The 26,826-nt window shown below is 46.4% G+C and overlaps 1 protein-coding gene across 4 annotated transcripts in view; it reads right to left on the reverse strand.

Annotated features, from left to right (window-relative positions):
- The window catches only part of LOC147632045 (RNI-like superfamily protein), a 202,620-nt gene that overhangs the window by 16,088 nt on the left and 159,706 nt on the right, over positions 1-26,826 (reverse strand). For 3 of the 4 annotated variants that reach the window (XM_086808625.1, XM_086808626.1, XM_086808624.1), the window contains exons 9-11: positions 11,147-11,267; positions 10,884-10,963; positions 10,675-10,788 (exon numbers count right to left, since the gene is read on the reverse strand). The exons of the other annotated variant lie outside the window; for it this stretch is intronic. In XM_086808625.1, coding sequence (XP_086664751.1) covers positions 10,675-10,788; positions 10,884-10,963; positions 11,147-11,267 — 315 coding nt within the window. The remainder of the gene's footprint in view (positions 1-10,674; positions 10,789-10,883; positions 10,964-11,146; positions 11,268-26,826) is intronic. 4 annotated transcript variants of the gene reach the window in all.

The raw sequence follows: 26,826 nt of genomic DNA on the forward strand, positions 1-26,826 counted from the left end.
AGGGGGGATTTGAAGGCACTTTATGCGTATGTGTAGTATAGTGCTACATGTGAACAGGCACTTACCGGGGTCACTTTTTATCCTACGGGTTTTTTCCACTTGGGCATTTGGTGTGACAGGAAACCTAGACTAGGTTTATTGTTATCACTTGTACTTATCTATTTGTTTTATTATTGAGTAAACATATGTGCAAGCTCTTCTACCACTCTCTCTCCAGCTTGTTTTTCCTTCCTATGTGAGTGTGTGAGCTTTCTTTGCCCTGCAAACTCTAACATTAGCTTGGTGGGAAGACTATGGCGCACAAACGCCAAAGCTTCAACACATAGCCATTTGTATTCTGGGGTAGGTGTGCTCTTCATCAGCTTTGGAGCGTTTATGGAGTATCTTTGGTCACATACACTCAAAGAAGAGGAATCGCCTTGGGAGTAAGAAAGCAAGATGGCCTCATCTTTGTTAATGCAAACTTGTGTTTGCTAACAAAGATGAAGCATTAGTACACGCATGATAAGTACATTGGCTTTCATACATCGGAGGCAGACACGGGTTCTATCATTGGTGATGTAGTTGAGGAGGTAGAGGGTAATGGTCAAACACATGATGATGACATGGAAGAAGCTCCACCAAAGGAGGAGCATGAGGATGAGGCCCATTTCTATAGCATAGAAGAGCCTTGAGGAGTTAAGACTCTAGAATCCAGACTCTAGAGAGTAGCTTCCTTTATATATTTTGGCATTTGATTTTACACTTTTTTGTAATGACTTGGTCTTGAGACTTGACTCATTGATGATTGAGTGATGGTTTTAGCTTATTTTGTGATTATGGCAAGTTCTAAATGGTTTGATTTCTCATGCAACTTGAAAGTTTTAAACTATGAAGTTTGAAATCATAAATGTAGACTGTACACTATAGACTCTAGATTTTACTTCTTTAGCACACGTCTTACATTATACATGTGGCCTCCCAATTTAGTCACTTCCCCCCTCCCCCTCTCTCCCAGGTAGCCTAGGATGATGTGGCGTTTTTGTTTCTCCCCTCAAAATTTTTGTTTCCGTTTCTCCGCCCCTCAAAATTTTCATTTCCATTTCCCTGTTTTTCTCGTAACTATACCTTAGGGAGGAGCTTCATAGAGCAACAGTTGGTGGACCCATTGACATTCTCTTCATTCAAGAGCACCTTCTTTTAGAGGGATGTACTCGCCGTTGTGTAAGATCCTGCTGCAAGGCAGAAGTCACACCTTGTGGTCCCATTCTTTTAGCTCCTCCCTGACACAAGATGGAGTATGCATGATCGGTGCATCCTTGTTGGTGTTGGACTCACACACTCACACACACAAATCTGCACATTAGGGTTAGGTGCAGGGTAGAGAAGCTCACACACAGAAATGAGAAGGAGAGAGAGAGAGAGAGAGAGAGAGAGCCAAAAGTGTGGTATCCACAAAATGTGCCACATCCATATAATATATAAGTACAAAATATTATATGTAGAGTGTCCTTTCACACTTGATATCCAAGGGAAAAAATCACATGGGAGAAAGAGCCCTTGGGTAAGCCCTGTTCACACATCACTACCATAAGTGAGCATATGCCTACAAATCCCCCCTGTAGTGGAAGTGTGAACCTGTACAAGGTAGCAGATCACTCTCTGTATGAGAGTAAGCCCAAAGCTTTGCGGAAAGCTTCAAACTTTTCTCGAGGTAAAGCCTTTGTGAATAGATCTGTAACATTATCCTGTGTAGGGCAGTAAGATAAACTGATCTCCCCTGCATGTAGCCTCTCTCTGACATAGTGATAATGAATCTCAATGTGCTTGGTACGTGCATTAAATACTAGATTTCGTGCCACGGCCATAGCACTCTGGCTATCAGTGAGAATGGTGGTGGGTGTCTGCTGACACTCACGAAGATCAGCCAATAGTCTCCTCAACCATACACAATCTACTGTAGCTGTGAAGAACGTCCTGTACTCAGCCTCACAAGTAGATGTGGCAACAGTGGGTTGCTTTTTACTCAACCAAGATATGCATGAACTGCCAAGGAAAAAACAATTCCCACTGGTGGATTGCCTGGTATCATAATCACCAACCCAATCTGAATCACTATATGCATAAAGCTGCAAGCTGCCCCCCCTGGGATAGAACAAACCAAGATCCAGGGTACCCTTAAGATAACAAAAAATGCGTTTGACTGCTTGCCAATGCATTGTGCCTGGGCTGTGCATGAATTTGCTCAACAAAGACACCCCAAAAGATATGTCTGGCCTCGTGTTACACAAGTAAATGAGACATCCCACTACCTGGCTGTAAATGCCGGCCTCAAAAGGCTCTCCAATATCATGCATAGTGAGCCGTACACCTGGTTCTACTGGAGTAGAAATAGGCTTACATTCATCCATCTGAAACCTTTTTAGCAAACTTTTTATGTACTTAGTTTGCTGCATAACAATGCCATCATCTGTATGCATAAACTGTATGCCGAGATAGTAGTGTAAAGGCCCCAAATCTGACATTTCAAATTCAGCTTTCAAATCAGCTTTGAAATCTGAAATTTGTGCTTTGCTAGTACCTGTAATGAGCATGTCATCTACATACAAGATGACTATGAGAATATCGGCATCGGTTTTCTTCACATACAATGTGCTTTCAGCTGGACTATTCACATAACCTTGGCTGGTTAGATGAGCATGTATCCTATCATACTAAGCTCTTGGAGCTTGCTTTAACCCATACAATGCTTTGTGTAACCTGCATACTTTATGTTACTCACCAGGAACTACAAAACCAATGGGCTGATTTACATATACTTCCTCTTGTAAATCCCCATTTAAGAATGCAGTTTTGATGTCCAATTGATGCACTTTCCATCCTTTATGTGCAGCCAATGCAATCACTGATCTTATTGTGGTCATTTTCGAAGTAGGAGCAAAAGTATCTTCATAATCTATTCCCTTTTTCTAGGAGTAGCCTTTAGCCACAAGTCTTGCTTTGTACCTGTCAATAGTGCCATCAGACTTTCTTTTGACTTTGTACACCCACTTTGTTCCAATTACATGCTTGCCTTTAGGCAATTCCACAAGATCCCATGTATTGTTCTTCATGATAGAAGAAATTTCAGCTTGCATAGCTTGCAACCAATGCTCATTCTCATGTGCTTCTTCATAAGAAGAAGGCTCTTCCGAATCAAAGAGACCACCCATTGCTAATGCAGACTCCCCACGATGTATATTCAAAGCATGGCTGGAACTAGCCCTTGTTCTACCTCTGAGTGGAGCTGCAAGTTTGCTTTCTTGCAAAGTTTTCAGCAACCATCTTGGCACTGACTTAGCTATGTCTATGGCTGTTTGCTCTTCCCTGACAAGATCTTCCACTTCTTGCATAGAAGGGGGCTGAATGGCTGGCTGTTCCACATGTTCTACATGAGGATTTTCTTGTGTAGAGGCTGGCTGATCTGAATCCCCCCTTATTGCAATGGGTAAAAGTCCATCAAACATGTCTTGAATGCTTGTATCGTTACTTTTATACAAGCTGTACATGGGCTGTTCTGAATTTTCAGCAAATACCACATATCTACTGACAAAAATCCTTCGTGTAGTTGGATTATAAAGACGGTATCCTTTGCTCTCATTGCTGTAGCCCACAAAAATGCATTTCATTGCTTTGTCATCTAACTTTGTTCGGAGTTGTTCTGGCACATGTGCATATGCCAAATACCCAAATGTACGCATATAATCTACTGTTGGCTTTCGGCTATACCAAGCCTCAAATGGTGCTATGGTTTTCAAAGCTTTTGTTGGACACCTGTTCAACACATGAGTTGCACACATTATAGCTTCCATCCAAAATTTGTGAGGCAACTTTTGTGCTTTCACCATGCATCTTGCCATCTCCATGAGAGATCTATTTTTCCTTTCAGCTACACCATTCCGCTGCGGTGTATAAGGCACAATACATTGGTGTTTGATGCCCTTTTGAAGCATATAATCCTTGAATGCATTTGACATGTATTCTCCACCTCTATCTGAGCAGAGTGTTTGGACTTTACATCCACACATTTTCAGCCGTTGCTGCAAAGTGTCGAAAGCATGTAAACACATCTGCTTTCACTTTCAAGGGGTAAGCCCAAGCAAACCTGGAGTAGTCATCAATGAATGTGACGAAGTAAAGATGCCCCCCTATGGATGGTGTCCGCATTGGACCACATACATCACTATGTATGAGCTGTAATTTACTTTCAGCTCTAACAGCTCCATCTTTGGGGAATGGTTTTCGTTGCATCTTTCCCAAAATACACCCCTCACATACATGTCTTGGTGGAGACTCAAGAGGCGGCATATTATCAACCATATGATGCTTCTGCAAAAGCATCAAACTCCGAAAATTTACATGCCTAAAACGAGCATGCCATAGCTCTGCATCATGCATAGCGGGAGTGTGGACAGCCATTGTATTTGCATCATAAGTACGCTTGTCATAGCTATCCAGCTTATACAAGCCTTTGTATCGTGTTCCAGAAGTGACTATTTCATAACCCTTTGATGGGTCTTTTACCAAACGCTTCCCATCTTCAAATTCAACGTTTAAACCTTGGTCGTTTATGGCTCAGACGGAGAGCAGATTTTTCTTTATCCCTGGAACATACAATACATTTTTCATACAAATATTGGCACCATTGGCAGCAATAAGTATGGCATTGCCAATTCCCTTTACTGGATATGTGGTACGATCTACACATGATACAGTGCGGCCATTTAAAGGAAAAACCAAGTGCTGAAATACATCTTTGCATGAAGTGATGTGGCTCGAAGCACCACTATCAAAATACCATGATGCATTCTGTCTGTCAGATGCAATGCAAGACATATCAGTGTCTGAAGCACTTGGTGTGCCACTAGCGCATGTGACCAAAAAAGTGTACTCTTCTTGGATTACATTAGCTGATTGCTGTGCTTTGTCATCAGAAGAGTCTGCTACTGCATGGCTTACGTCTTTCCTTTTCTCTTTTGCAATCCGCTTCCTACATTCACTGATGTAGTGTCCAGGCTTATGGCAGTAGTGACATTTGCCCTTCTTTTTGGGCTTGTTTGCATCCCCTTTGTCAGACTTTTCACCGCCAGAAGAGGGCTGTCCATGACCAGCCTTGCTAGACTATTGTCCCCCATGCTTAAAGCTCTTTGCTTTACCCTTATCCTTGGCTGTAAATGCCTTGTCTCCACCACGGTTGCTCGATAAGGTTGCTCTTCCTGCAAGAGTAAACCCACCAGCTCTTCTAGAGTGACGGGATCACCACCTCCTCTCATTAAGAGGTTGAGAGAGGTGTGAAAGCCCGAGTAGGAAGGTGGTAAAGAATGAAGAGTGTTGGTGACCATCTGTCTGTCTGGGATAACCTCATCAATGTTGAGCAATTGTTCCTGCAAATCTTTCACTTTGGTGAGATGATCTGCCACCCATGGAGTCACCCTCATCCATAGAAAGAAGATCCAATTGCCTCTTCAAGTAGGCAACTCTTGCCTCGTTGCGTACCTGATACATTGCTTCCAATGTGTCCCATGCAAGCTTCGATGTCTTGCAAAAATGGATGTGCGGAATAATAGTCCTTTTCACTGAAAGGGCTATCAATGACATGGCATGTGAAACTCTAGAGTCCCATCTCTTCTGCTCTTGTGTGGGAGCAGGTTCTACATCAGGAGCTCTTTGAGCACCTCCCCTTTGAGGCGTGACTGGCTGTCTGGTAAGTGGGCGTGTGTCATCACCACACACGATGCCCCAAAGCCCTTTGGCTACCAGCAAATTACGGATCATGAAACTCCAAAGAGAGTAGTTAGATCCATCCAACTTGTCCTCCTGGGTGAGCATACCAAATACATCTTTAGCATTTTGTGCCATGTCAACAAAACATACCTGCAAGCAAACCAAACACCTATGTGTACTGCCAGGCAACCAAATTTCTTGTGCAAATGTATGCCTACAAACCGAAGCAAGTGTAAACCTGCACCAAATTGTCCACCAATTACACACAATGTGTATACATACGCGACAAATCACAGATGTAATGTCCAATTACATGCTCCAATCTGAAAATCCCCAATTTTTATGCACTCCAATTGCTTCAATAAGCATTTAATTGGCCAATTTTCACAAAAGCCCCAATTTTTTGCAACCGAAAGAGGCTCAATTTGCTGATTTTGACTTCAATGTTGAAAACCCCCAAATTCCAAACCAAACAAAGTGAATGGCACCACCTGCAATTTTTCTGGCAGAGGGCAACTTCTGGCAAATCCCAAAATTTTATTTGAATCTGACCTGCCCTGAAATGGCTGCAAAATTTGTATTTGTATTTGAATAAAAATGTGTACAAAGAAATACCTTTAGGCAAGGGTTGCACGTGTAAAGCAGGTGTTAGGCGGGGAGCACACAGGCGCATATGTTGACGGGCCAGCAGCCAGGCGCAGGCGTGCAGAGGGTGAAGATGGCCGTTGGAGGGAGCTGCCGGAGCTGCACAGTTGACGATGAGGAGCACACGGAGCTGCACAGTTAACAAGGAGGAGAACACGGGGTCCACGTAGGTCAGGCGGGCCAAGTGGAGGCGGTAGGCGCAGGGCGAGCACGGAGGTCGCAGGCAAGTCGCCGGGAGGCCAGAACGGGCTGGAGTCCATAGCTGGGCACGTGCAGAGCAGCGACGGCGTCCGGTACGGAGAAGCGACGGTGGAGCGGCCGGAATGGAGCAGTGGAGGTGGACGGATAGGAGGCGCTGTTGGGTGACGGTGGTTCTGGGCGCACTATTGCCGCCGGCTGGAGACGGAGGTGCCGCCCGCGGGCTGAGCGGTGGTGGTGGGCTCCCCACTAGTGCCGCCAAGCGGAACTGGCGGACGGAGGAGCAACGATGGAACCAACTCTGCAAGCGACGGAATTTCACAAGCTTGCTGCAGCTTTTCCAGGGGCAGAATTCCAGGGCCAGCTCCCAGCTCTTATACCAATTGTTGGTGTTGGACTCACACACTCACACACACAAACCTGCACATTAGGGTTAGGTGCAGGGTAGAGAAGCTCACACACAGAAATGAGAGAGAGAGAGAGAGAGAGAGAGAGAGAGAGAGAGAGAGAGCCAAAAGTGTGGTATCCACAAAATGCAAGTCAACCCTTGCATGTGTGCCACATCCATATAATATAGAAGTACAAAATATTATATGTAGAGTGTCCTTTCACACTTGATATCCAAGGGGAAAAACCACATGGGAAAAAGTTGGATAAGCCCTGTTCACACATAGCACTACCATAAGTGAGCATATGCCTACAATCCTAGGCAACATCTTCAGCTTCAGGGAGGCGACCGCCTCAGCTAGGATGCGTCAACAGCATCTTATTGTTCTCCTTCTTGATTTCAATAAAGCCTATGACAAAGTAGATTGGGGCTTCTTGGAGGAAACGATGTGCACGATGGGAGTGCAGGAAGGGATTATCAGAGGAGTGGGTCCCAGGTGTTTCGGGACTCGGCTTGAGTTCACACAGCCACGTTCTTATTCAAGGAGCTAGAGGCGGCAAATTCCTGCTTTTTCTTGCTTGGTCCAACAACTCTTCCCTCTAGCACCTTATCTCTTCTTGTTTGTCGCCAAGGCCATGATTAGCCCAGGAGACCAGGCTCCAGGCACTGTCTTTCCATCCGCGCACAAGAGAACCTGCTTTATTCCGAGTTCGTCAACGACACAGCAGCATACCTGTCGGCAGATGAGGGGACTATCCATAGATTCTCGAGGTGATTGAGATCTTCTGTCATGCATTCGGAGTGCAGATCAACTAGCACAAGTCGTGTGGATTTTGGATTGGCTCATCACCCGCCCACACTTGGCCTCCAGTTGAGGCTTTGGGTCCCCAGGTGCACTCCAGTTCGTTATCTTCAATGCCAAGTTGCCATTGATATCTCTATCCTCTCTTCTCAGAGAAAGCTGCTATACTGGAGTTCAGCTAGGCTTTCTTTAGTTGGCTGGGTTGTGGTGGCAAAGCAGGTTCTTCTCGCCACCATGTGGTACGCCACCTCTTGCTGGGCTTTCTCCCACACTTGTATTGATCAGGTTCAATGGTTGATCCGCAACTTTCTGTGGGCTGGCAGCAACAAGAGGCCTGCAGGGGACAAGGTGGCCTGGAGAGTGATCATTCATCCGCGACACAGAGAGGTCATTGGCATCATCGACCCCTCCATTCATAGACGTGCCTTTTTGGGCCAGTTGATTGTTCGAGGCCTTCTTCTAGCTGGTGAGCCTTGGAAGGACTTCCTCCTGGTGAGGACCTCTGCCTAGACCCCAATTCTAGGAGGTCCTTGGTCCCAAAGCACAAGATGGATTTGCACAGAGATGTGGGCTCGTGGCTTTAGCCCTGCATTTGAGGACAGATTCACAACCAATGTCTTGCGTGCTTGGGATCATCTCAGGCCGGCCCTTTGGCAGTCAACTCCAATAGCCTCAAAGGAGTATCTCCAACAGCTAGAACACCATGGTCTGTCTACCTAACGGTCACACGCTTGGGTCTCGCCCGCACGTATCATGGGGTGCTTTAAGCACGAGGCCCGCTAGGTCACTTGGAGATTGGCTTACATTCAGACAACTGCCCCCAGAGCCCCAGGAGAGGGGCCTTACTGGGATTCACGACAGGGACACTTAGCCTCGACATTGACAACTCCATCTCTCCGGAGGAGTGGATGTCCCCAATACCAAACCCTTGTCCCCCACAGTGGCTAGGAGTGTTCACCACGCATGATATACCCTTGGCAGTTCATGGCACGGATGAGAGCTCCGCCTTACTCACCTTCTCTATTGGGACCTCATGGCACACTAGAGAGAGCAGAGACCCCCTTGGCGGATTTCACGGGATGCACATTGCACAGGGTGAGGGCACATCGGCCCTCCACCAAGGAGAGACTCTAGCAATTGTGGATTTGGGAGGGTGAGCTTTCACACGTCTCCAATGAAAGTGGGCAAGGCATGATCCAGAAGACAGTGAGGTGGCACCTGACACCCTCTTATCTGCATACACTGCACGGCTAGGAAATAGGATTCAAATGCCAAAGGTTGAGGGGCACTCCAGCAATAGTAGTACACTGGCAGTCCTAGGGCCTCTTGTCCCATTTTCTCTCAGATTTTTGAAAGAGACTATGGGACAGTTTTTCGCCACGGAAGATCACTCTCTTCATGTGGCAGCTGGAACATAGGAGCTTGGCAGTTGGTTGGCCACTGGGGGTAGGCCAGCATTATGTTCGAGGTGTGGCCATCCCCACGAGTCTGAGCATCATTGTCTTTGGGATTGCCCGAAGGCTCAAGAGGTTTGGCAATGGATCCTACACATTTTCCGGCACCCTCCCGCATTGTTACGTGAGGCACAGTTGCTTGGGCCACTGAGGCCGCGGTCGTCATGTCATATGAGGAGGGTGGGGAACTAACCTCCAGGTATCTAACCTTTGTATTTCTGCAATGTCCGTTGCAATTCCTACATATCACTGGACTCCAAGTTCTAGCTAGAGATGGGAGATTTGCAGCAGTATTGTTGCATGGCACATGTGGAGAGCTCGATGCACGGAAGCCATCGAAGGCACCCTCACCCCACCAGCAAAGTCCATGCGGAGCATCTAACTCGATATCATTTATACCCTCCCTGGTCAGTGGGGGAAGCTTCAAGGTGGCTCAAACCGCATGCGGAAGCACTGGGAGGCCTTCCTGAGGATCTGGCGTCAGGGCCCCTTTCTTACTGACAGTGATGGTGAGCCCACTTGGCACTATAGACCACCTGTGTGGCTGTTTTCCCCTCCCCCCATTGTATGAGATAGCCTTCTCCTCCTAGAGCGGCCCATAGGAGAAGAGCATCCTCCCCTTTTATGCTTCTAGACTCTCGCTTCCCATTTGAGGACAAGTCTGTACTTGGCCATTATGGCTGTTTTTCTTAGTACCTAATAGGAGGATCTTTTTATCGTGAAAAAAAAAGGAGGGGAGTGGGGGAGGGGGAGGGGGATCAAGAAATTCGAGGAAATTTAGAATTGAGCGTTTCGATTTTTGTTAAAGCTAGAGTCATGCGTATGCATTTTGTGCAATGGCTGCTGTTGGGTCAAATCAAATAAAAATTGGGTGTCTTGTCGTTTTTTCTCCTTGAGAATGCAATCGGACAGACAGAGGGTGCACAACCCTTTTCAAATACCCATGGGTGGATGCCATTTCCATCCCAAGTATAACAGGAAATGGCTATTGCACAACTGCAACATCTGTTTCTCAGCATTTCCTTGCGAAAATGCTCATGGAAATGCTGTGTAGAGTCCGCAACGCTGTTTTGCAACTACGGCTTGTGGCTGTGTGGATTCATGTGCATGTGCATGTCCTGTATACATACATTTGAGTGTGCATGTATGAAGGCGGTAAGGGAGGGGGGGGGAGTGTGGGGGGCGTGGCATACATGAGAATGTGCGTACATTGCATGCATGCATGAAAATTTGTGCACACACGTGCGTGTGTGTGTGTGGGGGGGGGGGGGGGGGGCGGGGGGCATGTCTGGGCATTCACACTTGTGTGCTTGTTCTGTGTGCATGCCTGGGCATTCATGTGTGCACACGTGTACAATTATCATATCCATGGGCCTTCAAACTTGCGTGCTTGTTCTGTGTGCATGCCTGGGCATGTGTGTACAATTATTATATCCAAAACTGACCTTACCCCCTCATCACCAATAGGGTTATCACTGAGGTCAATGCGCTCCAAAAAAGGCATAAGATTGAAGTAGGGTAGAAACTCCTTGATATCCCGCACGCTAAGCTTATTGGACCTAGTATAAAATCCATATCAGCCCACCATGCACACAGGTATATAAAAGGCAATACTTCAAAACAACTCTATGCAACTAGACACAACGTATATTACCTCAAGTCTAAATCTTTCAAGGAACCAAGAGTTCTCTCTTGGAGCATGTTTTGAGAGGATGGTGCAGAGAATCCCTCCAGCTACAAGAAACCGTTGCTCTTATCAAAACAAGCGTATCAAAAGGGTCCCTTAGATTGCGCAGGCATGGCACAACACTCAACAACGTAAAAGAGAACAATTATGTTTTATGCACATTTAGTAAGTATTTAAACATCATTGAAAAAGATTTCACGAACAGGAGTCTTTTGAATGTGTTTTTATACCTCGTTGTCACTGAGACAAAAGAGAGTGAGATGCGGCACTGCATGGGAAATTGTAGAAAATAGCTTTGTTGTGGTCATAAGGCTAAGTTGGTTATCAATCAGCACTAGAGACCGTAGATATCTGCCACATTCAACCAAAACACCCAAATTATTATATTCTGAAGAATAGAGATTTTGTGTGTGTGTGTGCGCGCGCGCATGGTGTTTGTGGGGCTCATGGCAGGTGAGGTGACTTCATAGTAAAAGTGCTTTCATGCACCCAATGAAGCCTAGACAGCCACTCTTGTTGCTTGTGTTTTAAGGGATTGGATTCTCACATTGCTCCTTGATCTTGTTCGATATTTTTGGTCTAGTAGTGTGTCGTCCATTGGTGTAAACACCGTCCTAGGGTGTGAACAACCCTATTAAGGTCTAGGTCATTTAGTTTCAGGAGCCGTGCACCAAACTCTAGTTGTTTGACACATTGGTCACACCTACACTCTTATTATGGCTCACCCATATGGGGACCCAGCCTCTACCACACGAGGAGGGAGATGCTTGTCGACCAGGTTGGACCAGAGAGAGATTCCTATGATGGATGGCAGGTACTAGAGAAACCACTGGTGACTATGATCGCACGCATGATTCAGAGCAAACCATCAGTACCTCATGAGATTGTCAGAGCAAAGATAGGAGCCATACCAGTAGTTACCGAAGCCCTATTCCAGTCAGTGACATTTTCGCAGAGGATATGGGAGCTCCCCAGACAAAGATACCCACACCTAGCACTTATCTCTTCCAGGTAGTTAGCAACGGACGGCAATACACCATGTTGGTACACCCAGATGTGTACCTGGCTGAGATTACATGGCATGACGATTGATGCACTCCCTCCATTTGATTACAGCCTGGACTGCCCCTTCTTGGATCTTAGTCGCTCTGAGCAAAATAGGGTGATCAGGATGGACATCCTGAGGCTAGATGCAGAAAGGACATTGTCCAACCTCCCCTACCACTAGGCACGAGGATGGCCCACTATCGGGACCATTTTCTACATCTCTCCCTAGATGGCTTTGTGACACGGTCTACATACATGGACACCCATCTCTCACATGGCATTCGCAGTGCCATTGGACAAATCCGCACTTCATCACATCAGCTGAGGGTAGAGACTGGAAGATACGAGGGGATGAAGCCAAAAGACTGCATTTGTCAGCTATGTCACCAGGAAGTGGAGTCAGAGGAGCACTACATATGCCGATGTACTGTGTACTATGAGATACGAGGGAGATACTGGTGTCTCTTCCGAGAGGGTTTTGGACCATTACGACATGTGGTGGAGTTTGAGGATCAGAGGTGTTTGGGGCTTTTCTTATTGGAGCTTAGACGCCATCGAGAGGCTCTCCTACGAGCCAGGACAACACACCAAGATCCACCCTACCAGCAAGCCATGACAAATTTTTTCAGGGCCTAGACCACCCTGACAGATACAACCAAGACCTCCACTACCCCCTCAGCAAGCCAGATGTCCCATAGACGTCCTTCAAAAGGAGTCACCCTTGACAAAGCCATAGCACTTTGTCGAGCGAGACGCCCACGCTTACCAGGACCTCTTCCACGACCACTTCATCATCGGTGGATTAGAGCCATCATCACCCACCAAAGGAGACGATTGCCCCGCCACTTTAGTTTCTCTATCTTACACCACCCCATGAGAGAGATAATGAGAAGAGCATATTACACCAGTCTTATGCTAGTTGTAGATATTATACACTTTTTTTTTTCGTACACACCCGGGGCCCACTCAAGTGGGTGGAGCCGATTTCCCCTTCCAACAATTAGCCAATTATCATGGTCGGGCAAGGGCCACGTACCATCGGGCAAGGGCCACGAATTAGGCATCCCCCATGACCACCGCGATGAGTCGAGCGCTGGAACAGCGGAGGGGTCTCGTATGGATCCTCCTATCTCGGGTGATCCACCACCCGAGGAGGAGGAGTCACTCGAGTGTTCAAGGAGCAAGAGCCTGAGCAACCAAACACATCAAGCGAGCATAGGTGTCCCTTTATAACATGAGAGAGCCTAGTGGGACTTGAACTCATAACCTAGAGGTTACAAGTCACAAGCTTGACCACTACACTAACTCAGTTGGGACGATATTATACACTTTTGTTGTACCTCAGTAGGAGTATTTTCCTTTCATAGTTGTTTAGGATTTTTTGAGTCCTTTTTGTCTTACTTTTGATGAGACACCATCAGCTGTGTACTATGTTTTGGTCTCATAGGCCACTTTGGCCTTTCGAGAAGATGTTAATCTCTCTCTCTCTCTCTCTCATAGATGTTGTTTCAGTTTCAGTTAGTTGTTTAATTGTTTTAGCTTTTCTTACACAGACATTGTATCAGATCCACCAATTGTTGTAACCTTTTAGGTCTCATAGGTCATTTTGGCCTTTTGAGGACGTTAATATATCATTTCATTTCATTTCTCTCTCTTGTGAGTCCTTGGCTTGGTCCTTGTGCTTCTCTCTCTCTCTCTCTCTCTCTCTCTCTCTCTCTCTCTCTCTCTCTCTCTCTCTGCATTCGCCCTCTGCTCTGTGCGCAGCTACCACCCCCTCTCTATGCGCAGTAATGTAGGATGTTGCTAACCAAGAGCAATGGTTGAACCCTCAACCAAAAGCCACGCCCGCCCTTACCCCATCGTGCATCGGGCCGGCTCCCGTCTTCTCCCGTGTCCTTGACAACAGCTTGACTTGGGTGACTATGAGAATGGTGCTCCATCTTGAAGACAAAGTGAACAGAGGAAGACAAAGTGAACAAGATCGAAGTAAAGGCTCAAACGTGTTGGGGTAAAGGCGTTATGCCCACCCTTATAGTGTGTACAAGCCCATAAGTTATAGTACATAGTACACTTAGTACTTTTAATGTACTAAGTGCACTATGTGTACTAGTGCAATATACATGTGTGATAGGGGAGTCACACACTCATGCTTTTTATGAGTTGACTTATCCCCACAACTCTCTCTCTCCCTTGCTTCTCTGTGTATGTCTCCCATGAATGAACTCTAAACCCTAATTCAATTTTCTCCCCATCAACTGGTATCAGAGCCCTTAGTGATCCCTCCCTCCCTTTTCTCCTTGATGGCTCCTGCATGAGACAGCACTGTCACTCTGGTCGCCCTGCTCCTTGCAGCACAAAAGGGGCTGGCCAACCAGCTGCCCCAGCCAGCATACGTGGCTGCCCAGGCTGCCCATGCTACTCGGTGAAGAGGCCATAGGCGAAGGCAGCAGCCGTAGGCGAAGCCAATTATACGTGTAGCGCTGGCCCTTCCTTCAGCGTGAGAGCGAAGGTGCTAGGTGACGAAGGTAGCAAAAGAGGCGAACACAGGCGAAGCGTGAGCGTTGGCTAGCGCTGGGCGAAACTGAAGCGCCCGGCGTTGAGCGAACATGCGCTAGGCGAAAGCAGGCTTGAGCGAAGGCGAATACGTAGGCAACTGAACCAAGCGTCTCCATCGTTGCCGAGCCAAGTACACTCGCATCACTTTCACTGCTCTTGTGTGTTGCCGCTACGTTTGCGCAGATCAACAGCGAATACAAGGTAGTAGAACTCACGCACCAAGCAGGACATGGCAAAGAGAGACAAGGAGAGGGGAGAGCCTAGCGTAGTTGAGGACCAGGGTTTGTATGCAAGCTCCTGTGGCTACTGTAAATCAAATGCAAAGAGCAGTGTTTCATACGCCGTAGGGAACAGGGAAGCTTCCACATGAGCTCAGCCATCCGTACATCGTACAACTGCAGCAGCAACTGCATCTGCATCAACATCAAGAATTCTGCAGAGCAGCACCAATTTTAGCACACCCCCCTTTCCTGCAACAAAATTCAGAAATTACAAGGTATTTGCCTCAATTTTTTTTTGGGATTTGCAATTGAGCAAGTACAGTAATCAATTGAGCAGGTACAGGTGCCCAATTGCTCAATTTTTGAGCAAAATTGGCAAAATTGGGTGACATTGGTCACAATCAGGATAAATTTGCAGGAAATTGGATGTCGAAATTTGGGGCTTTTGATGTAATTGTGCAATTAAGCACTCATACATGCTGTATGATGTGAAAAATCGCACATTTGGGCAAAATTGCAGCAAATTGCAGTGCAAATCAAGGGGCTTTTGTGCCGATTTGGTTGATTTGCATGCAGGCGATCGCATTTGATGCTGTGGATAATGTGCTGATGCCTTACAAGCACTCAATGTGCCTGTAAATCAAGGGGCTTTCATGTATTGGATGTATATGTGGCCAGGGGGAAGCATCGTGAACACTCTGGATGCCTTCATGTGCGTCAATGTACCATGCATGATCAGAAATTGATCTCAAATCAAGGGCCTCCATATGTGAAACTCAGTGCTATGGACAGCGCACAGTCAGATAGAGACAGGGCTGATATGGCCAAGATTCCGTATGCTTCAGCTTGTGGCAGTCTCATGTATGCCATGGTTGCTACTAGGCCGGACATTGCATTTGCAGTGGGAGTGGTTTCTAGATACATGGCCAACCCTGGCAAGAAGCATTGGGAAGCAGTGAAAGGTGTCATGAGATACCTGAAGGGCACACAGGATTTGTGCATTTGCTTTGGCAAATAGGATGCATTAGTGCATGGTTACACGGATTCGGATTATGCCGGTCATCCAGATAACCGGAAGTCTACTACCGGTTATGTATTTACATTCACACGAGGTGCTGTGTCATGGATATCCAGGATGCAGAAGTGCACTGCCTTATCTACTACAGAGGCCGAGTATATTGCAGCCACAGAGGCTTGCAAGGAGGCATTATGGCTATCTCGGTTAGTGGTTGATTTGGGCTATACAGGGGATATTCCATTGTTGCATTGTGACAGTCAGAGTGCCATCCAGTTGGCAAAGAACCCTGTCTTTCATGCAAAGACGAAGCATGTGGATGTGAAGTATCACTTCATCAGAGAGGTGATAGAGAACAAGCAAATTCAGCTTGTTAAGATTCACACGGATGACAACCCGGCTGATCTGTTGACGAAGAGTTTGCCTACGGAGCGGTTTGCTCATTGCAGACACTTGATGGGCATTGGATGAGGCCAGTTTCAGCCTTGATTTGGCCTTGTATATTATCATGTACATGCTGATTTTTCTTTTCCTTTACTTAAGGGCACTTTGCCTTTAAGTGGGAGGTTGTTGGGGTAAAGGCGTTATGCCCACCCTTATAGTGTGTACAAGCCCATAAGTTATAGTACATAGTACACTTAGTACTTTTAATGTACTAAGTGTACTATGTGTACTAGTGCAATATACATGTGTGATAGGGGAGTCACACACTCATGCTTTTTATGAGTTGACTTATCCCCACAACTCTCTCTCTCCCTTGCTTCTCTGTGTATGTCTCCCATGAATGAACTCTAAACCCTAATTCAATTTTCTCCCCATCAAAACGGCCCTTTCAGACCAAAAGAAACTAATAGACATGACATTGAACCAGCATAAAAAGGAGATTCATGCTATCAAGACTAAGATTCACTGCAAAGAGAAATGTACAAACAGCTGCAAGCTGAGATGCAACAAGAGATGGAAGCCTGGAAGGACGCATGCCTCGCTGCATGCACGGAGAAATGTATGGAAATATGCAACGAAGAGATGCACAAGTATGGCAAAGAGGAAGGAGAGCTAGCTATACAAGAAGCTCTTGATCTAAATATTTCCCAGTTGCGAGACGCCAACGCCCAACTTGAGACGGAACTAGAGAAGGCTAAGAAGTCGATCACAGCAGAGATTCAAGAGGCCAAACCAAGATTCCAAGAGGAGCATGCAAGCTTCCGAAAAGACATGGAAGCAACCAAAGAAGAGGTTGGAGAAACCTCCAAATGGGTTGAGGTTGTGAAAAAGCAAAAAACAATCTACACCCTGAATGCCACATCCATCATGATGGCCACGCTTGAGGAAGAGAAGCGTCGCCAATCTAGGGCTCTACATGTGCGAGTAACAAGCTTGCAAGCGAGCAACCCACCAAAAGAGGACGGTGTGTCACCATTTGGTCCATCTCCATTTCTAGAGCCACTTATATGGGACAGTATCCCATGTGAAAGGGTCACTCGTCTTGTGTCACATGGATGGGAACCAGTTTTGTGCCACCCGTGTGTGACCAATATTGCGCCATATGGGCTGGAGCCTGTTTACTACCACCCGTGTATGACCACGATTGCGTCTTACCCATGGGATTGTCACTCCATGGTAGGACTAATATTTGTGCCGAGCTTTCTCTATGGGATTGTCACTCCATAGGAAGACCAGGACTTCACATTTCTGCCGCACCAGTTTTGTGCCCGACAAAAAATCCTTGTACAAGTTTCATGAATTGGAGATTTCGTCCAATACATGTGCACATGCATTCATGTTTGCATGCATAAACTTTTTTTCGCATGACTTGTTTTCATGTGTTTGCCTGCTATGACGTGCCAGTACACTGGACGGGGACGCCCCCAGTGTACCGTGGGTGTGCTATCTGCTGACGAGTTGGTGTGGGGTGTGAACAGGTGGTAAATATTGCCTTTTTCAAATGTAAAATCTTTAGAGTAGTGTAAACCTTAATATTTATAAGGTTGGGTGTTCACACATCTTTAAAATAATGATTGGACACCTTCCAATGTGGGTGTCCAAGGATTAACCATTTATTAAGACCTAATAATATTTTAGGCTAGGTTTGCATGGGAAAAATTTCCCTCCAGCACGTGGATGGTGGGAAGGGGGTGGTTGATGGAAAGAGGGCGCCTACTGAATTGAAAGGGGAGGAAATGGTTTTCACCCGCCGGCTACTACCCATGTACCCGTCGGCTGCTACCCCTGTGCCTGCCGGCTACTGCCTCGGTACCCGCCGGCTGCTGTCCCTGTACCCGCCGGCTCTGTCCCTGTACCCGCCGACTGCTGCTCTTGTACCGGCCATCAAACCTACCGGTTGTTGCTGCCCCAATACCCACCATCAACTGCTGTTTGCACCAACCAAGACCAGGCAGATTTGTTGCTGCCCCTATACCCGCCCTCACACCTATCGACTGCTACTCCTGTACTCCCCATCAGTAACCATCGACTGTTACTGACTGCACCAACCAGGACCACATTAAAGGGGACAGTCTCCTCTCCTTAGATCGCGATTTGAATCTAAATGAGGTACTTGTTTCTGTAATTTAAATTCAGATAAGATTAAATTTAAATGTTGTTTTTCCAAGTCTTGTGTAGGCAACCATCACCTTCGGTTTCCTTCACCATGGAAGGCCACTGAGATGGTGATCTTTCCCCGTGAGTACCCTAACCACGCCCTCACATTCAGATGAGCCAATGAAGGTCAATGGGATTTGAGAAAAACTGGGAGCAAAACTTACTTGGGAGCACCAGGTATCACTCCCTCCATGGTGCCTCACCCTGCAAAGTGTTAGTACGGGCGTGCCTGTTGGTACATGATCCCAAAAGACCAGTGACGGACGGGTGTTCACCCAGTGAAGGTGGGAGACTGCCTGTGATTTGGTCTACTCCGACAACCGATTCTTCATCGACAAAAATCTTATTGTTTCAGTTGTATTCACTCCATGTTATGGAGAAAGCTTGGGGCCCTTGAACACTTGTACATATAAATACTCCAAGAAATACAAACTGTATTGATGGGGGGGGAGCCCTTTGCGACCCCAATGATGGTGTGAAGTGTTCTTTGTCATTTCCAGTTTTAATGTTACAAGTATTGTTCCATTGTTTGTATTGGTTAAATGATCTGATAATGTGTATTTATCTTCCGATTTGTAGGCCTCCCGTAGGAAGCGGTTACACGGTGAGACTTTATGTAGACAAATGGGCCTCACCGATACCCCTTTTGTAGATGCTTGGCGAGCCGAGAAGCACTTGATGAGGGAGAGACCTCTCCTCCTCAAGTTCAAAGATACAGAGTCCCGTTTGGCTTTCTTGAAGAAGAGGGCCAACCTCCGGACCACCAAAATATACCTTGGAGATGACCTCACCCCCCTACAAGTGGAACACAAGCATAGTTGCCAAGAAACGTGTTTCTTCGATTAAAGATCTTGGGGAAACGTTTCTGAAACGTTTTGTGTTTGAAACTCACGATTCGTTGAAGGCTTTTTTTTAAACTCTTTTTTTTAAACGTTGGAGGGTTTCTTAACTCTTCATTTATGGCTCTAGTGACTATTCTCCCGTTTTTCATCTATGAACATGTGTTTTTGTCTTATGAAGATGTGTTTGAATGCTCATGTCATGATTTCCTATAGAGAATGACTTGTGTTACAACTGATGTGAAGCTGTGATTTCTTAAATTCAAGTTTGAAGATGGTCATAACTTCTCTTGCAGATAATACAGCTCATCTACAACTCATCTGATGTGTTAATTTGACATCTTGTGCAATGTGCATCAATATTTAGATGACTACCATGAGATTATAACTTGCACTTTCTTATAAGGTGAATTTGGGCATGTTACTGCGTTCATCTAGGTATATATATATATAAATATTTGAAGTCCATGTATAGAGATATATGTTCATCTTTGACTTTTTTATGGAACCTCTTAGATGGTGTTTCATGCATGGACCGAAACCTCCTGAAACCTCTCAGGAGTGGCATGCTTGTTTCGCCCTCATTTGAGAAAATGCTCACAATGGTTAAACACAATGAGGAGGCTCGTTTTATGTGGATGCAATTCGCCAAGCCTGGCTTGAAAGTGATGCATATCACTGCATGCTACTCCCCACTAGAGAAATCAGAATATGCATGCAGGTTGACAAAGAAAGGGGAGACTCCCTATGCGCCATTACCTGCAGACATTGCAGAGTTCTCCCAGCAACAAGGAGAGGTCCTCCTATTAGGAGACTTTAATGCACAGACAAAAGGCGAATTAGTGCAAACATATGACTTCGAGGGAGATGCCATTATGTTGTCAAAAAAAATTTATTTTTATTTTTTTCAGAAAGGAGACTTCTATTAAGTATGAAAAATTTTTACAAAATGGAGATCTCCACCTTTCATGTTGTTAGAAATTGACTTGGTTAAGATTGGCCTCCAGAGGGCCAACCAGGATATGGGGAATGCAACATCATATGGTAGACACTTCTTGGAGATGGGGCCTATGCATGAGCTGGTTATATATATTGGGTTGTCAAGATGCCCGCAATCGGATAGCCTTATATCTTTTCCGCATGGGGGAGGCACTAGTATGCTGGACTACCTCATGGGATCTCCCGCTCTTATACTACACATCTCAGACTTCACCATCCCTCCTCCCCCCTAGCTGACCACACATTACCTTCTTTCACGATCTCATGCCCCATCTTACCACCCACACCCACGCCCCCTGTCACCACCTTCACCCGGATTCATTTCCATCATCATCTTCACCACATCTATGAGGACCACCTCTCCCGCCACATTTCAGCTCTTGACTTATCCCTCCCTATCTCAACCATCACATCCCAACTTTCCTCCATCATCCATGACTCCGCCCACGCCAGCTTCCCTTACACCACATGCTGAAGAGTGCAAAACCACCAGCCTTTGCCTCCTACGCGAGAGGGAACAAGGGCTGATTCCAGCACATAAGATGCAATGCATCTTCCGTACATTCACTCACACCAAAAGAAACGGGCATTTCTCGCCAAACGAGAACAAAAGTTATACCAGCTCTTTTGGAGCAAGGACAACTCAAAAGCGCACCTACATCTATCATAGACCCTGACCCGCCTCCTACACCGTCTACAGGAGATAGGAGTCCCATCTAACATGGTTTGGAGCATCATCGCCCTCTATGAGTCCGTCACCGGATGAGTGAGAGCCCCAGGAGGTACATCACGAGAGATTTCCAGCACTATTGGGGTGAAACACGGCTGCCCTCTATCACCCACTCTTTTCGGCCTCTACATTGATGAGATCTCGAGCTTCATTCACGGATTAGGCGAGGCCGCTCCCACACTAGCAGGCATATTGATCCCCATATTACTTTATGCAGATGACATCGTCCTCCTCTTAGACTCAGCCGAAGGGCTTCAGAGCCAGTTGGATGCCTTACATGACTTTTGCACTCAATGGGACCTCTCTGTTAACCTTGGTAAAACCAAGGTAATGGTCTTCAATACCTCTCGCCCCTTCACATCCGGATCGAGTTTCACATGTAGAGGGGATCCTGTGGAGATTGTCTCATCCTATGTCTACCTTGGTGTCACTTTCAGTGGCCCACACTTTACCATGGTTCCCGCAGCACATGCCAGAGTGACACAGGATACGCAGCCTTGAGCTTGAGCGGCAATGCTTCCAGGCACATTTCCAGGAGCCCAAGGCGAAGGGCTGGCTTTTTGACACCCTCATCACACCAGCCTTGATGTATGGAGCAGCCTTATGGGGGGCAGATTTATCTGATGAGGATTGGCGAAGGGCTGGCTTTTGACACCCTCATCACACCAGCCTTGATGTATGGAGCAGCCTTATGGGGGGCAGATTTATCCGATGAGGATTGGCAGTGAGTTGAGAGGCCCCAGGTCATGATGTTCTCCCTCATGATCCGCATCAAACCATTAATCCCACACCAGATTATCCAGGCAGAGTTTGCTGCAGCCCTGATGGTAGTGGATGCACTCTTCCAGACAATCACATACCACCATCACATTAGTCACATGGATCCGCACAGGTACCGGCGGAGGCTTGCCCTGGAGTCCTCCAGACAGCTAGCACTTGAGGACCACTCTGGAGTATGGTATGCACTAGTTTCCACTTGGTTCTCAGTATATGGGCTCCGCATGGACCGCCTACCCCCCCTTCAGTACAGTTTGGACTTCCCTTTTCTCCGGCTATCTCACAAGGATACCAGCCGGGTTATCCAGTTAGATATTCTCAGCCTCTACACCCATTGCACATGGATCACACCTCCGGAGCTCCCCACAAAGATGCACTTCTACAGAGATCACTGCCTCACACTCACTGAGCATGCATTCTTCCAACAGCCGGGCTCTACTTGAGTGTTCACATGTCCCATGCCATGCGGATTGCAGATACGGGTTTCATCCCACCGCCTCAGAGTAGAGACAGGTAGAGCTGCGCGCATCCTCGGAGCCGGGAAGCTCATACGCAGACCCATAGAGGAGAGGATTTGCTTACTATGCCACACAGAGGTTGAGACGGAGGAGCATTACATATGCCGCTGCCAAGTATACTATGAGATCCACGAGACGTTTCATTGTCTATTTCTTGAGGGATTTGGTCCACTCCCCAGGATCATTGACTTCTAGGACCAGCGTTGCCTAGGCCTCTTCTTGCTTTAGCTCCGCAGACACAAGGACACCTCCTTGAGAGAGCTTCGGCCCCAGCCACACCGCCCCCTCCTTCACCAGCCAACCATCACTAGTTTCTTCCGGACCTAGGAGGTGGAGGACACCAACATAGTGGATCTCATGGGCCCTCCACAGCTGCTCCAGACCTACCTCGCCCGAGAGGAGTTACCTCGGACCAAGCCTCTACACTCCAGCGTGCCCGACGCCCTCAGCCCCCTGTCGTCCACAATCACCTCATCAGCTCCAAATCCAGGACATGCTCCACCGCCATCGAGCTACCTTTCCACATGACATAGCTGAGGGAGACCTCTCGGCCATACTCATTAGCCCCATGCTTGATATTTTGGAGAGTGGTATACCATCTACTCGGAGCTGATGTTGCTCTCATGTTTCTATGTTCTTAGTATTCCATGATGAGTTTCCATGCACAGTTTTGTATCACCCCAGTGAGATAGCTATGTTTATGTTTTCTTTCTGTTTTATTTTCCATTGCATGATGAGATATGCCATAGACATTGTTGTATCACTTTGGTCTCAAGGAGACCGAGAGCACCAGGCTACCAGACTCCCAGACTACATCAGAGGGAGATCACAAAGATACGGGCTCGACATCAACACCATATCCAGGAGTGACTAGATCACTTACACTCACACCCGGAGATCATGCTCCGAGGGATTTTTGCCTCGCCATCGCCTATGTATCACATATTGTACCCCCATTATGGTACTAATTGGAGCTAGACAGATCTGCATTGCATTCTTGTACACCCTACGCATATAGGTTGCATACTGAGCCTCTAGTAGTAGTGCTCCATCCATCACAGCCCCCCCCCCACTAGCTCAGTACTTTCATAGTTTATTTCATGTTCGTTTTGTCCTTTTTTTCCCTGGACATCCAGAGGACATTGACAATTGTACATTGATTTGTCTCATAGGTCGAGTTCGGCCTCTAGTAGACGTTAATACAGCTCTCTCTCTCTCTCTCTCTTTTTTTCGTGAAATGGTGTTTTATATTATATGTAAAAAATGTACATCAGCCACATGGCTCACACAGAACCTATGGCCCCAAAAACCCCCACAAAAGATCCTCTAAAGGATCATGACCATGCAAACCTGTACACTAATAAGAAAGCCTCCTAGCCAAATAAGCATCCAAAATAAAAGCATCAAAGATGAGCCAGCCAAGCCGCCGTAGACCATAACGAAATAACATCTGCATCCAGTAGCTGGGCTGAGAGGAGAGAAGAAAAATGCCAAAGCAGCAAACCGCGGATACGTAGAATGTGCCCATGTATTCCAGACAAGGAATCAAAGATGAACCCATTCTGTGTAGTCCAAATATGCCAAAGTCCTATCCATCTAAGGAAATGGAATATCACAAGGTGACTGTCCGAAGTAATGACTTGAGGACAAATCCCAAATATCCACTGATGAGCCGAGACAGTAGACCTCTCTACTGCCTCCCAAACGCGAGAGACAAAAGACCAAATCTAACGGGCCACTGGACAACTCATAAACAGATGCATAACTGTTTCAGTGCATGTCGTGCAGAAGAAGCAAGAGGCCAATGTAATTTTACGACGGCTGAGCTGATCCCGTGTAGGTAACCCTCCCACCAACATCGTCCAAATGAAAATCTTACCTTGGTAAGGGAGTTTAGACTGCCAACCACGCATAAGAGTTTTCTGCCACCATGATTTAGACTTGTGCAATCCCCACACCTTATTGGCCTTGCCTGAAACCCAATCTTTGTTTGATACAAGCTTATGATAGACCTGGTTAGCTGAAAGTGATATCAAGTCACCATATTTACATAGTGCCCAATCAAGCCAAGGCTGATCTACAGATGGCCGAGGTAATGGAGTAAAAGGCTCAACTGCATGCATGATGTCAACCCATAGTGGCTGAAATGTCCGAGGAACCTTAAAGTGCTACCGAATACGACGAAACGAATATGGCCTGTCACGACCAGGTATCACAGCATCTCGGATTCTAACCAAGCCTAACCTGACCATGCGGTTGAGTCGTATGCGTGAAGTATCTCTGTCTGGCCAAACAATGACACGCGACTCCACAAATGTTTCGAACTGCAAAGAGTTCAAAAGTAGTCTTTCATGACCAAGATCCCACCGAGCCAATAGTAGAACTTCATGCCAAGAAAGAAGAATATGCGATAAAATGTGAGATGAGCGAATACGGACAGGATGAGCCACATTCACAATGTCCCACCATGAAGCCTGCACACGTGTCCGTCCATGTGACAATCCCTCCAACTCAATCAAGTCACGAGCCATGAATACCCAAGGCTGCTCCTGCAAACACATATCCTGAAAAAGCGCCCACCTACGCGCCACCATATGCAAGCAGACATCCAGTAAAGCAGCCCCACCCATTCTTTTGGGCGTCGTAATGTGATTCCAAGCTATCCATGTTTGACCCATAATATTTCCTTGCCTCTTCCACAGCATAAACCGAATGGGAGCAACCAAATAGAGAAGAGATTTGTGTGTCCAAGGTAGCAAAGGCAAAAAATAGGAAATCATGCTCAGCATAATAACCTGAGCTACCTTCACCCTCACGTGCATAGGCCACCCTTGAGCTTTCCAATACACAAATTTATTCGAGATCCGAGTAGAAATCCAAGCAAGAAGCGCTTGGGGGTCCACATCCACACCCACCGGATATCCAAGATGACCAACAATGTCTCCTGTATGCACCACACGGCCTTGCCACCCTAATGCCTCAAGATCAAATTCCGTGCATACAATGAGGGCTGATTTTGTTGAATTTATTTTCAGCCCAGAAGCCAATGCAAAATTATTCCAAGCTTTCATTGCTCGATCTATATTGGCTTTTTCGGCCCTGAGAAACATAAAAGTGTCATCCGCAAGGGCTTGAGCAACCAATTGCTTGCCATGAGGAAGATGCAAACCAACCACTTCACCATGCGATGCCATAGCGTCTAGGCGAGAGAACATAGGATGAGTGGCAATGGCAAAGAAAAGAGGGCTAAGAGGACAGCCCTACCGGAGAGAACGGGTGAGAGAAATACCATCCGAAAGTCCTCCATTGAGCATAATCCGCGTGATAGAGCCAGAGCCAAGTAAATGCACCAAATTAGCCATTTTGGGACCAAAGCCCATGGCTATCATTAACTAAGAAAGGAAAGACCAGCTGACATGATCAAAAGCTTTTTCAAGATCCAGCTACACCATCACAATCTCTTGCTTATTTGCCTTGGCATAATCCACTCCAATTTGAACATTAAGAATATTATGTAAAATATTCCTGCCATGCATAAATCCATATTGATATGGATGAATAAGAGTAGGAAGCACCTTCTGCAAGCAATTGGCAAAAATCTTTGTAAATATTTTATACATAATACCCATAAGTGAGATCGGGCGCCATTGAGCCAAAGAAGTAGGCGAAGGGACTTTGGGCAACAAATGAAGTATGCCCAACTTCCAATCGGCAGGCATATATCCCTCATCCCAAACCCTTTGACAAATAAGCGTCAAAGGCTCTACAAGCTGATCAGCATATTTTCGGAAAAACTCATTTGTCAAACCATCCCAACCAGGGCTCTTTCCCATGGGAAGTTTGGAGAGAACAGCTTCCACTTCCCCTTGAGTAACAGGAGCATCAAGCTGAACCGCCACATCAGGGTCAACTTGATATCGTACTTCAGCAAACAATAACTCCCTTGCAGCCAGGACAGCCGGCGAGAAATCCTCTCGAGGGGCAAGCAAATCTTCATAAAACCTGATGCAATGCTGAATAACCTCAGAAGGTTGAGTAACAAGGTTGTCTTGGGCATCCATCAGCCTAACAATATTCTCACGCATATGTTTTTGATGCAACTTATCATAGAAGCGATGAGATTGACAGTTAGCATCCCGCAAAGCATCAAGACGTGCAAGTAGTTTAAAGCGAACATATTGTGCTTCCTGCACCCTAGATAGCTCCTTTTTCAGCCATTCTATGGCATCCACAACTTCAGCATCCATAGAGTCAGTAAACATGAACGCCTGCAAGCCCTTTAAAAGTGACTCAAGAAGAGCCACATGCTATTTTTGTATAGAGGCATTAGCAAGACCATAATGCCGCGCTAATTTCCGAGTGTTGTAAAGGAACAATGGCCAAGCATGATAATCAACCATGGACACTCTTGTGGAGAAATGTCGTATCAACTGACGCATATAAACATCAAAAACTTCATGCTCCAAAAAAGTGTGATTTAAGCGCAAAGGCAAGCGTCCCAACAAGCCTTTATATGCATCCACAGGATGATAGACCATTTCAAACACAAGCGGCCAATGATCCGAGAAAACATGTTGCTGATCAACCATCATAGTAAGAACCTCTGG

Source organism: Cibotium barometz, chromosome 14 (genome assembly GCF_041138505.1).
Source record: "Cibotium barometz isolate CiBa-2024 chromosome 14, ASM4113850v1, whole genome shotgun sequence".
NCBI classification, from domain to species: Eukaryota; Viridiplantae; Streptophyta; class Polypodiopsida; order Cyatheales; family Cibotiaceae; genus Cibotium; species Cibotium barometz.